This window comes from Podarcis pityusensis (genome assembly GCF_964106645.2).
Source record: "Podarcis pityusensis genome assembly, chromosome: 2".
Lineage (NCBI taxonomy): Eukaryota > Metazoa > Chordata > Lepidosauria > Squamata > Lacertidae > Podarcis > Podarcis pityusensis.
In genome coordinates this window covers 13,632,914-13,646,482 of record NC_138029.1, presented here as the reverse complement: position 1 = coordinate 13,646,482, position 13,569 = coordinate 13,632,914, and the positions used below count along the sequence as shown (strand labels likewise).

The 13,569-nt window shown below is 47.7% G+C and overlaps 1 protein-coding gene across 1 annotated transcript in view; it reads right to left on the bottom strand.

Annotated features, from left to right (window-relative positions):
- The window catches only part of ZNF385A (zinc finger protein 385A), a 211,223-nt gene extending 198,025 nt beyond the window's left edge, over window positions 1–13,198 (bottom strand). Inside the window, exon 1 of the mRNA XM_080994809.1 lies at window positions 13,171–13,198. Coding sequence (XP_080850935.1) covers window positions 13,171–13,183 — 13 coding nt within the window. The 5' untranslated portion in view covers window positions 13,184–13,198. The remainder of the gene's footprint in view (window positions 1–13,170) is intronic.
- Window positions 13,199–13,569: the final 371 nt, after the last annotated feature.

Below are 13,569 nucleotides of genomic sequence, written 5' to 3'. Positions count from 1 at the left end.
CCGTCCGCGGGCCGGATTGAGAAGGCGATTGGGCCACATCCGGCCTCCGGGCCTTAGGCTGCCTACCCCTGTCCTATACCCTCCAACATTTCTCCAATGAAGATAGGGGTGTCCTAAGAAAAAGCGGCACATTCCAGGGTCAAATCAGAAACCAGTTAAGCTTCTGTAAATCTGGCACGATCCCTGGGAAATAAGGACACCTGGAGGGTCTGAACAAGCTCCAGGGAAGATGGAAGCTTTTTGGAAAAAGTCCATTCTAGTGTTTCTTAACCTGTGGGTTCCCAGATGTTGTTTGACTACAATTCCCATCATTCCTAGTCAGCATGACCAGTGGTCAGGGATGATGGAAGTTGTAGTCCAACAACATCTGGGGACCCACAGGTTGAGAACCGCTGCCTGGAGCTGCGATGACAAACATACCTCGGGTGCCCCTATAGCTGGCATCTATTTGATCTATATTGCTTATGATCATAAGAAGCACCCAGCTATCTAACCTAGCATTTGGTTCCCACAGGAAACTTGAGAGTAGAAACCCACCTGCAATTCCGAGACATACTGCCTCCAACAGTGAACACAAGCCATAGTCATCATGGTTAGAAGCCACTGAGATCCTCCATGAATTTGTCTAATCCTCTTTTAAACCAGGGACAGGGAACCCATAGTCTCCACATGGCACTGAACTACAACTCCCGTTATCCCAGACCGTTGCCCAAGCAGGCTCAGGCTGATGGATGCTGGAGTTCAACCACAGGCTCTCTGCCCCTGTTTTAAAGCTATCTGTGTTGGTGGTCACCGCCACTTCTTGTGTGAGTGAATACCATAGTTTAACCATGGAACTGGAGCAGTGTGTAATTGCTTGCAAAAAATTGCCCGTCTTGCTATGAAGGCCAGGCACCATGGAGCAAGACGTATCTCCAAAAATCCTTGGTGGTACATACCACCCAGCATCACAAAGGACAGACATGGGCTCTGGCACATCCTCCCGTTTGGGCCTGCAATAGAGTAACACTGTTAGCCCTCTGGCAGCTCTGGATATAGGGTGGTGCAGGTGGTTCCCCCGCACAGGGCGCTGCGCCAAGGGGACACAAAATAATAAGAAAGAAAGAAAGAAAGAAAGAAAGAAAGAAAGAAAGAAAGAAAGAAAGAATTATTGTGAAAATAAGAAGATAATTTCATCCTCGCTCAGGACACCATATTACCAAAGTCTGCCCTTTCCTCTGTAGATTGTTCCTACAGTTTGGACCCATGCGACAAAAAGCTGCACTTTAGCATTAACTGCGCACCCGCAGGCTTTTCTGTTCAGCAGACATGCTCAATGAGCTGTGTATTACTGAGCAAGATGGATGCCATCATTAGAAAGAACTGAGATCCCACCCATACGGTTGCCTATGCAAGGGGCGTATTGCTCTAAGAATATCTAAAACATATGGTGCTCTGGATGTTGCTAGACTACAAGCCCCATTCTTCTCAACCATTGACCATGCTGGCTGGAGCTGATGGGATTTGGAGTCCAACAACATCTGGAGGGCTACAAGTCCCCCCCCCGGCCTAAAATTACATTGGAGTAGATTGCTAAAGACACTGGAGGCACTGGAGCTCCTGGGGTCCCCATAAGCCACTAGAACAGGCACCCCCAACCTTCGGCCCTCCAGACGTTTTGGACTACAATTCCCATCATCCCTGACCACTGGTCCTGTTAGCTAGGGATCATGGGAGTTGTAGGCCAAAACATCTGGAGGGCGGCAGGTTGGGGGTGCCTGCACTAGACACCATTGCAGCTCAAGTATTTCCCGTGTGTGATGTCAAACCCTGTTAACACCAAGGTTGAAGGTTTGAACCTTGTATGGGACAGCTGAATATTCCTGCATTATAGGGGGTTGGACTAGATGGTCCTCAGGGTCCCTTCCAACTCTGCAATTCTATGATTCCTTCTTTTCCTCGGCTGCATCATCGGATGGTACAGCAGAAGGTCGCCCTGTTTGTCTCAGTCCTATGTTAGTAAGGTTCTTGCAAAAGTTGTAGTGCCCTCTAGTGTCCGGAAATGGAAAGCTGGTTTCTCCCTGACTCTCCTGCAAACCTCCTTTCTCTGCTCCAAACTGAAATAAATGACAGAGGGAAGGTATGCCTGAAGTTTGGTGGAGGTGGAGGGTGTGTTCATACTTAGCAACATCAGCTTTCCATACACAGACACAGACAGTAGCTCCTGCAGCCAATCGGAAGCCATGCTGGACATTTGGCTTCCAAAAATTGTTCGGAAACCGAAACACTCACTTCCGGGTTTCAATCATTCGGGAGCCGATTTGTTCAGGAGCCAAGGCATTTGAGATCCAAGGTACGACTGTATATATACTCAGGGGACAAGGTGGAAAGGCAGGTGATCTTTCCCATATCCTCCAACATTTCTCTCATGATTTTATTACTTATACCCCACCCATCTGACTGGCTTGCCCCTGCCACTCTGGGCAGCTTCCAACATATATGAAAACATGTTTTAATAAAACATTGAACATTAAAAAAACTTTCCCTATAAAGGGCTACCTTCAGATGTTTTCTAAAAGTTGTTACTGATCTCCTTGGCTCGTATAACTCCATACCCTCCAACTTTTCTCTGATGAAAATAGGGACGTCCTAAGGAAAAGGCAGGACATTCTGGGATCAACTCAGAAACCAGGACAGCTTCTGTAAATCCGGGACTGTCCGTGGAAAATAGGGATACTTAGGAGGGTCTGCTTTTCTGAGGATGCATGACACTAGAAAGCCAGGGTTGAGAGCACAAAAATCACTCCTGAATTGCATCATCTAGTCCCAGGAACAACAGTGAAGAGATTTCTTCTGAGGACGTGGAAAGTTAATTTCCCTCACCACAAAGGGATCACAGCCCACATGTACAATTACAGGATTACACGGCAGGACTTCTGCATGCAGCTTGAAGAGATACCTCAGTCTAGCCATCATGCCATACCAGAATTATTCTGTTTAAGGATATTTAAAAAGCTGCCTCCTATTGATGAGGACCATGGATCCATCTAGCTCAGGGATGGGGAATCTGTGTCCCTATAGTTTATAGAGCTAATCTGACCAAACTCTCACCAGTTTCCATAAGAAATGCCTTTATTGAGCTGTGTTTCCAAGTTATGCCCACTGCAGTCTTGGATGGCCAGTACAACAAGGTCCCTTATGTGGACAATGTATATTGTGGTCAACCTCAGGTGGAAGACATAACTCATTATCTGTTAGCCTGCCCTTTATATAGAAACCCAAGAGATGGGTTTCTGAAACCTTTGTGCACATAAGCAAACAGGTACACCCCATCAGGAATGGTTCAGTTTCTTTTGAGTAACAATAGCTTCAAAATTCACAGATTGGCCCTCTATGCACTGGCTGCAAAAAAATATAATGAAATCAGGAAAAAGGAGTTAGATCAGTGTTTCCCAAACTTGGGTCTCCAGCTGTTCTTGGACTACAGTTCCCATCATCCCTGACCACTGGTCCTGCTAGCTAGGGATGATGGGAGTTGCAGTCCAAAAAGCTGGAGGGCCAAGTTTGGGAAACCTTGGGTTAGATGAAATCGCTATAAATTGTTGTGGTGATTCAGAGGTTTAATCCAAAATCAAGCTAGTTTTAAGCTTGTTCGTCTCTCTCCTCTCTTACACACACATTATGGATATATATTCTGTATTATTAATGTTATGTACTGAAGTTCTCACCCTGGGCCAGCAGGGGGATACTGTCGATAGTTTTCACTCAGGTCCACATATGCAAATAAGGAATTGAAAGTGACGTTCAGTGATTGGATAGTTATAGAAAGTTGCGTTGTAGTGGAGCTCTGTATAAGCTGACTGAACGCTTCAGTTCAGTTCTGTTCCGGGCTGTGAATAAACAAGAGCTGTTTGAAGAATCACTGTGTCGTCTGATATGTTCACCCACAACTTAACAATTAATATCATTGCTACAAGTTTGTCATGGCCTTTGGCTAGAATAATAAACTTCTTTAAAAAAAACAAACCCTGAAAATTTGTTTTGTCATCCTTACCCTAGGTATCTTCCCCTCGTGCCATGATTACTACTTCTAGATGGCAAAGATAGATTTTAGACTTCCTAAACAAATTTCCCATGATGCCAATGAAAACTTTTTTAAAACACACCCAAAAAGTGCCGTGAGCAGAAAGTGGTGAGGGGAGGCACCATTGGCAGAATCTGTCCCATGTCCTGGAGGGTCCTCACTCCTGGTTTGGGAGATTGGTATTAGAATCATACCAAACTTCAGTTTACTGTGAATTTGTTTTCATTGTTCCCCAAATAAACAAACCTGTTTTTTGTTAATTCTGAGTAATCGTCAGTGAAACCTGTGCTTAAAGGGGTTTGAACGATTACCCCCAATACCTACACCTACGCCCATGCTGTTAGCACTGCAAGACTGCGGCAAATTAAAATGGATCTGATTTTTAAACACTCGTTTAGCCTGGTTACTTCACCTGCTCTCACGCTATTCGTGATTGGCATATTATTTTAAGGCTTTTTCAATTGAACGCACAAGGCGTCTTCGGGGTATTTGCAGTGGAAAAGGCAGAATCAAAAAGCTTTTCAATCAAACAAACAAGTAAAAGCAAGAGGCACCTATTTTTACTGCAAAGATTTCTGAGCGCTGGAACGGGAAGCCTGCTCAGCGCCCAAAGCCATTGTGACAGGCCCCTTAACAAGGGAGAATCCATCAAACTGCACGCACCAGGCAGGGGTGAAAAATGCTCGTCACATTGCAGAGTCCACTTTTATTGGGGCAGGAAGTGCCGGGGCGGGGGGCAGACTTCAGCTGGGGTATAAACATGATTTACATGTTCCAGGTGCATGTGTCCAGGCCAAGTTCCAGGTTGCAGCTCCAACTCCCTCATTAAAGAGCTGAGAATACCTCCCTCGCTAAGCTATCTATATTTAGCTTCCCTTGTGGATGCCGGACACATTCCCAGCCTCTCTCAGCCCTAGCTAATCTTCCTCCTGGGAACCTGCAGTCAAAGCAGCTCTTTTGTTTACTGCCCTACATTGACTCGTCATCTTCGATCCCAATGACATTGCAGGCAGACGCATCACGGCAGCCAGGTTATGATGTCACTGGCAGAGGATTATGTCCTCACCAGGAGTGGGAGCCAGTGGAAAGAGAAGAGAAGAGCCAGAGAAGAGAAGATTCCATTGCCCCTGCACATAAAAACTTGGCAGCGTTGCCAAGAGACTGCCTAACTCTCCTGGTGGGACACTGGAAATGCCTTGAAGTGCATATTGTGGGATACTGGGGAGCCATAGGCCCCTTCAGACATCTTGTTTATTCAGCAACTATCCTCATTTGCTGGAACAAATCTTAGGAGGTAGTTAGATTATATCCAGTCTTTGTTGAGCATTTGTTCCGATTTGTTTATGACACAGTGATATGACAATGAGAAATTATCCGGCATTCATCTGGATATGCTTGTGGGGTGTTTATAAGCATTCCTATTAATCATTCATCCATCCCGTTCTTTTTGGTGCATTTAGCCATCACTTTCCAAACGGCACTGTGGGTTAAACCGCAGAGCCTAGGACTTGCTGATCAGAAGGTCGGCGGTTCGAATCCCTGCGACGGGGTAAGCTCCCGTTGCTCAGTCCCTCCTCCTGCCAACCTAGCAGTTCGAAAGCACGTCAAAGTGCAAGTAGATAAATAGGTTCCGCTCTGGCGGGACAGTAAACGGCGTTTCCATGCGCTGCTCTGGTTCGCCAGAAGCAGCTTAGTCATGCTGGCCACATGACCTGGAAGCTGTATGCCAGCTCCCTCGACCAATAAAGCGAGATGAGCGCCGCAACCCCAGAGTCAGCCACGACTGGACCTAATGGTCAGGGGTCCCTTTACCTTTACCTTTTCCAAACTGCAAAAAGTCTCTCTCTCTCTCTCTATATATATAGTGGATTTGTTACAGTAGGGTGACAGAGCTCATTAATGCATTTTTAACTGAGCAAACCTATAGTTCTGCTATGTGCTTATGTGCCTCTTGCAAAATAGTGACAAGTCTGAAGGCATGCTATAGCTGCTTCTGCTTCCAGAGCCACCCTCTATTGGGAATTTACTATCTCTCCCTCTTGCCAGCCCCACTTTGGTCAAAACTCTGCTCCCAATCAATAGCTATGCTTGTTTAGGACCTGCAGGGACTGATAAGTTTTAAATCTGAATTGGCTACCACTGTCAGCAGTGGGAACAATGTTTTGTGTCTGATGTACAACATGCTGCTGCAAAAGATGTTTCTGTGCTTTTAATAGCAACCCAGAACAAGAGGGAATTTCAGGAAGTAAAAAATTCTCACCTGTGAGGCAGTGTGATATGAAAAGCTGCTAAATCCCAGCACTTTTCTGTTCTACGCAACTCATAAAGGTACCCCAGGACGGGAGTAATCAGACCTCAGCATAGCTGTCAACCTTCCCTTTTTTTGCACGAAATTCCCTTATTCCAGCGCCATTTCCTGCTACTTCCCGCTGCTACCCCGGATTGTTAGATATCCTGTAGACTGTCCCCGGGACAGGTGAGGCTGCTGATCCCTTATTTTCAAATCTGAAAGTTGACAGCTATGGCTTGTCATCTCTACTTCACTTTTTACTACAACCCCAAGATCTACCAGTGTTATAATCAAGTGCAAAGAAAACAGTAAGAATTAAATAACAGGTCTGCCTCTGAGCACATTCTGTGCTTAGGAATTTGTTTCCAGTCCCAGACTTGACCTGGGCTCAAAGTCCCTTAACACCAAATCCACTCCAGATTAGCGGCAGAAGCAGCTGGCATTGTAGGTCAGTGCCACAGAGCCAACCTTCTCCTAACGCTAGCTTGGCGGATCCTTACCAGGGTGGGGCAGTGGCAAGGTGGGGGGCACTGTACTGGCACGAGTACTGGGCTGGCACTATACTCATGCAGCCCTGAACTTGCTGGTGCCCTGCTTCACCCCTGAACCATCCCGGTGTGTGGCAGCAATGCTGGGGTCTGGAAGACAGCTCTAGGGCACGGCCCCAGCGTGCCAGTCGCACCTGCTTAACTGCTTTCTTTTCAGCATCCTGATGTAGGTGGGGGAAGTCATTTAGTTGTTGCTCCTGTGAAATATACTCGGAGTCAAGAGTGGATTTCATGCTCTTTATTCAGCTCATAGTGGTGAGGAGGAATGGAAGTTCCCCCAGAATGTCTGCTTTATATACATTATTTACACAATGGACCCCACGTGATTGGCTAATTCCGGGATTCACCTGTAGGCCAATCAGGTTGCAGGTTCACTTCCACCTGAAGCTGGATTGGGTGGCTCCTGTGGACCAATCAGACTGCTGCATTCTGAATCCTATTGTTCTAGGACGAATCAGACTGCTGCCTTTTGGATCCTATTCAACTCAGTACATAACATCCTGTGAAACAAATCAGAGTCAAGCCCCCTTTTGTTGATCTTCTTCAAATCTGCCAGAAGACCTGCCAGAAGATCTAGGAGACCTGCCCTCTGGACTAAATGTATACCACAGACTACTGTACGGCCAAATTCCAGTAGACAAGCTGTAGCACTTCCTTGTTGCTGGGGTTATTGTAAGTAGGGAAAGCCCAAGGTGGTGCCCTCCAGATGTTATTGGACTCCAAGTCCCATCAGCCCCAGGCAGCATGGGCATTGGTCAGGGATGATGGGAGTTGTAGTCCCACAACATCAGAAGGGCACTACTTTGGCTACCCCTGCTGCAAAGAATGTCAGTCTAGGTGGCTCTTCCTCTTCCTCTGATCTGGCAAGGCATTTCCTATGTTCCTAAGCCAAAGTGCTCAAGATCACTTAACAGAGAGTGGTTCCCGAGTGCACATCCTTCTTTTGTCAATGCAAAATACATTAGTGGGCTGAGTGGTGGAATTCTATTTAAAACTAAAGCGGGTCATGCAGGACCGGGAGTCAGTCTGCCCATCCCTGCTTTATTGCCTCTGGTCATCCCCGAGCCGAGTCAGAAGAGACAAGCTCCCTGGAGCTGGCCCAGGGCTGGCTCCTTTCTCAATGGGATGCTTTCAGAAAGACCCGAGCCTTGGCTTCCCTCGCTGCTTAGGATGAGGTAGAGCCAGGGCTCGCTGGCCCACGTCCCAACCTCCCAGTGCTATTTACAGGCTGCAAAGTTTGGGATTCTTCAGCTGCTCTGGCCCAGCCCATGGATTGGCTGCGGTCTCTCCCACATGCTGTGGGCGAACTGAAGCAAGTTGGATGGACGGCAGGTGGGCTGGCGCTGGAGGCAGAATTCCCGGGCTCCTTCAAAAAGTGCTTCAATCAGGGCAGCTAGAGAGCTGCCTTTAGCCTCCCGAAATGGCAATCTCTCATGTGAAGCAGGAGGCAATGTTTGCCTGTTTCCCCTCCCATTTATAAATCGCTAAAACATAAGGTAGTGGGATTCCAGGGTACTTGGAAGTAGCCCCTATGGATGGGCCAATTGGTCAGTTTGGGTCTCTCTCAGTTTCTCATTTTTCTAAGCTTAAACTCAGGTCTCCACATTTCAGCAGCAACTTGCAATTATTACAGTGGTATCTCGGTTTTTGAACATAATCTGTTCCAGAAGACCGTTCGAGTTCTGAAATATTCGAAAACCGAAAACACAATACGGAAGCCTCAATACAGAAACCTCAATACAGTACGGAAAACTCAATGCAGAAGTCATGTGACGTGTTCGACTTCCGAAGCATGTTCGAAAACCGAAGCATTTACTTCTGGGTTTACAGTGTTCAAAAACCGAAATGTTTGTCAATAGAGACGTTCGAAAACCGAGGTACCACTGTATTTTTAACTTTTCATTAAACTTCATCGGTGTCTTAATGTGAATTTCTCATACCACCCATATTTCCAGAGCTGTTGCAAAGATTATAGAGACTGCGTCTACAAGCACGGCAGAACGAAATAGAAGGGTCGACTATGCCACTTCAGGCTGCAAGTGGCAGGAATCAAAATTTTGAATGCTTCCCTACACAAAAAGAAAGAGACTCTGTGTATGCAGAAAACTAACACTGGAAGAGGTACATTAGAACCTTTCTTTCTGATGCATTCGGTTTTAAGCTAGCCCTCTTCCTGACACGTTAGTTTTCTACTTGCGAGGAGTTTTTACATGGAGCATTCAAAAATAGCATGCACCAACACACACCGCACACAGTCTTTAGTGGTACAGTTCATTTTACTAGCTCATTCTGCTGCAACTATATACCTAATAGACCAAAGATCAGGTAGGTGAGATGCCTGGGACACTCGAACGGCGCTGTAAGCAGTGTATTAAAAGAGGGTTAGCTGTGCCACGGGCATCATGTGGTCATTACTTTTGTTTAATTAAACAGAGGAGATGCGCTTCCCATTGTTAAACAACAGCAGCACATTGTTCTATAGCTAAAGAGAAAAGTGGCGCATAAAATGGGTAGGAGATTACTGTAGACCAGGAGTGGAGAACCAAGATGTTGCTGGATCATAACGCCCATCATCCCAGACCAATGACCATGCTGATGGTAGCTGTAGTATAACAACCTCTGAAAGACCACAGGTTCCCTTCCCTGGTGTAAAGGAAGTTTTAGCCTTGCGTGGATTCCCCATACCCTTTTTTTAAAAGGCTACATGATCACTCCTATGACTGCTTTTAAATGTTATCAGAACATAAGTGTGGTTGTGATGCGAGAGCCAGTGATGACACAGGCACTGGCCAATAGGGGCTTTTCAAGGCTGTAATGTGTAATACAATGTAAGCCAGCAACCAGGAACCAACAGGAGAAACCAGGAGGCAAGGTCAGAAATTAGGTCAGAACCAGAGAACAAGCCAGGGTTGAAGACCAGGTGTACGCTAGAGTTCAAGAAGCCCTTGTTGCTCAAGCAAACTCAGCTGGCACAAGGCTCGTGGACATACAATGAAGCTGAACGCTAGGAGATTCAGGAGAACAGATTTTAAAAAGTACAAGCAGTGAACATTTTGCACGTGTTCGATTGGAAGGGTGGCAAACTGAACGAAGCCAACGAGAGACATCTGTCAGGAGCTGGAGTCAGGCGTAAGTAGCAATAAAACACTCAGAGTCAGTTAACTCTTTATTCAAAGAAACCAAAACAGCACAGGCCTAGTGATCCCAGCAACTCTTCCCAGCAGGTCTTGCCCCAATGAGGCAGCTGAATGAGGCACTGAAGGTCCCTGCCTTCCCACGTCTGCCTGTCCCCTCCTCTCCAGGGTCTCCCCCAAGCATCCACAAACTGTGCCTGCCCTGCACACAATTAATCTCTGCTCTGCTCTGCTCTGTGTGTTCTAGGAGACCGGGAAGAGGGGAGCTGGTCGCAGCAGGAGTGGGAGACTTCTTCAGCAGCCTGCCTGGTCTCTGCCTGTTGTCCCTCCTCCTCTCCAGTCTCTGCTTCTGCCTCTGATTTTAGACTGCTCTCTGCTCCAGAGTCTTCCCACTCACTAAACCCTGTTGCCTCTTCTGCTTCCGACACCTCCTCCCCCCAGTCTGCTCCCTCTTCTCCCTCGGACCACTCATTGTCACCCCACCACCGCTCCCTGATCTCTGAGCCTTCTTCTCTTGGGGGGTTCCCCAACTGCTGCCTCCCACTGGCAGTGGGTGCGGATCCCGCTGCTCGCTGGCAAGAATCAGCCTTTGGAAGAGAGGCTGCTCATGCTGTTTCCTCCATGGAGAACTGACGCTGTTTGAGAGACTAGCATTGTCTGCCAGGGTGACTCCCTGCGGCTAAGCTTGCAAGCTTCTAAATGAACAGATCACACCCAAAATGTTATGTCTCAATATACCCTCCTCGCTGGGGTGGGGAACCCACTGCAAAAGGCTTTTCCTGGAATGGCCTTTGAATGCGCTCTGCGCATGGTCAGAGGCATTCTCCTCTTCATCTCAATCTGTTCCAGGCCAGCCTGAGCCCTGGAGAAGCCTTGCTTAGCACGGTGGCTGTGCATTGCACCCGCCTTCAACAGGCAAACATACTGTAAACATTTCTTTCCCTGTCATTGCCAGCAACAAAGAGAACGTCTCCTGCTGTCAGGCAAACAGCGAGTGCAAGGTTTCTCTCATTCTGACTTCAAAGGCAGCGTTTCAAGCATGGAGGAATTCCAGCCATGCTGAGCAGGAGACCCACAAGGTCCTTGTGGGAGAGTGTGCGAGAACTCAAGAGTGCAGTTCACAGTTCCAAGTCATCTTTCTGAAACGGCAATCGTCCCCTCTTACATTAGCGCCAGCGGTCAAACTCTCTCCACCTCAGGACCCTCTGTACCAGGACTGGGCAAGATCTGGTTTTCAACAACACGATATAACACCAGCTAAACATTGTGATATACAGTGGAACCTCAGTTTCCGAAAGTAATCCGTTCCAGAAGACCGTTCGACTTCCAAAACGTTCGAAAACCGAAAACTGAAAGCGGAAGCCTCAATACAATATACATTACAATATACATTACAGGAATATAGGAAACTCAAAACAGAAGCTGCGTAGCACGTTCGGCTTCTGGAAATCATTTGAAAACCGGAGCAGTTACTTCCAGGTTTTCGGGATTCGGGAAGCGAAACATACGACAACAGAGGCATTCAGCAACCGAGGTTCCACTATACCAATATATCATGATGTCTGAAATAAGGATGGAACTATGTGGAAGCGAACAGTAGGGCTTGACGATATCTGGTTTTCAACATTGTGATCTATCACCAACTAAATATTGTGATGCACTGATACATCATGATGCCTGAAATAAGGATGGAGCTATGTAGAGGCATTGGCTGGCTTCACAGTTTTTCCCACACTGTGATTTTTGCACACACACACATCAAGACTTGCAATATATTGCCATGTCAGAAATTATGAAACCGATATCACGATATGGACTTCAAACTGGTTTTGGACGAAATATTCATATATCTCCCAACCGTGCTCTGTACTTCAAACCATCACACAATTCTCTCTCTCTCTCTCTCTCTACACTCATTGGTCCTAAGTTCAGGGAAAAGTAGACTCAGCTAGGAGGACTTAAACTGGGACACAGAGGATTAGGGATGCCTTGGTGTGTGTCCCGTACTCTAACCGCTACACCACACTGAATCTCTTGTGATCTGGAAACCAACTGCAACAATCTGAAAGGCGCTACCAGCTAGGACAACTCTTCCTGGGATGAGAAAGGCCCACATACTCCTGCCTGGAACTCCTGGGGAGCCATGTTTAGGAGGACACCCAGATGCCAATTAACAATTGAGGGGGCACATGAGGACCGAAGCAATTAATGTCACATGCCGTTAGGCCTGCCGTATCACTTGCAGCTATAAATACCAATATAAAAGGGACAGGCTTTTGCTCAGTGGCAGAGCATCTGCTTCACATGCAAATGCTCCCAGATATATAATCCCCAGCGTCTCCTGATATGGCTACGAAAACCCCTAAATGCCTGGAAAGCCGTTACCAGTCAGCACAGATCGTTCTTCCCCAAATTGGGCCCTTCAAGATGCTTTAGACTACAACCCCTCATCAGCTCCAGCCAGCACAGGGCCAGAGTTAGGTACCAGATGAACCAATGCAGGGATGGGGTCAAGGATCAGCACAGTTGCCTGGGCTTGCTGCAGGGCAGTGGTGTAGCGTGGGGGTGCAGGGGGGGCCGGGTGCACCGGGCGCAACATCTGGGGGGGGGGCGCGCTCGAGACTCGAGTGCTAAAATCCATGGGTTAGGGGGCGCAAATTACTTGCCTTAACCCGGGTGCTGACAACCCACGCTACGCCACTGCTGCAGGGAGGAAGATTTAGGGAGGAAGGGGACTCCATAGAGTCAATGTTGGATCTGCAGGGTCCGGCAACTTCCCATAATGTTTAGAACCAGCGCCCCTGTGTTCCTAGTGGTCCAACTCTGTATAAGGCAGTTTCATACAGTCCTCTGTAAACCTGCCAACCAAACCTGTGATTAAAATAAGACTTAAAAGTTGGCTTGCAGAGTATGCTCGATACTTCCCGGCAGGGACAGCTCACCTCTGGCTCTCCAGATGTGGCTGGACTTCAGACCCCATCATTGTCCCTGACTACTGGGCCATGCTGGTGGGAGATGGAATCCAAAAAGGTCTGGAGAGCCGCAGCTTGTCCGCTCCTGCCTTAGGAGAAGATTTCCTAAGCGATCCAGCAATCATAAAAACACCAGCAGGAGGAATGCTATTGTATCCCTTACCTGAGCCCAACATGTGGATGAAATCCAGAGAGCGGGGGTATAAGAACCGGTCACATGAAGATGCAGATCTGGGGAAGGTCAGAGGTCACCAGCGGAGGAAAGCTCAAGGAGATCCAGATGCCACAAGAGAGATAGGAGCCAAAAACCCCAGCGGACGTCCTGCAGGGTCTGCCACCATCAGAGCTGGTCAGAAGGAGCCACTAGGAGGAGATCCATCATGCAAAGCGACCTCACATGGCAACCCACCGTGGGAGATGTCTCGGGAGGCGGGTTACAAGGAGAAGGAGCCGCGCGGGGGGGGGGGAGCTGATCCCACCGGGGTGCGTCCCAGTTTGCTTGCCAAAGCCACCACGGCATGACACAATGGGGCCGCTCTGTCTCACTGCATCTCTCATCAAA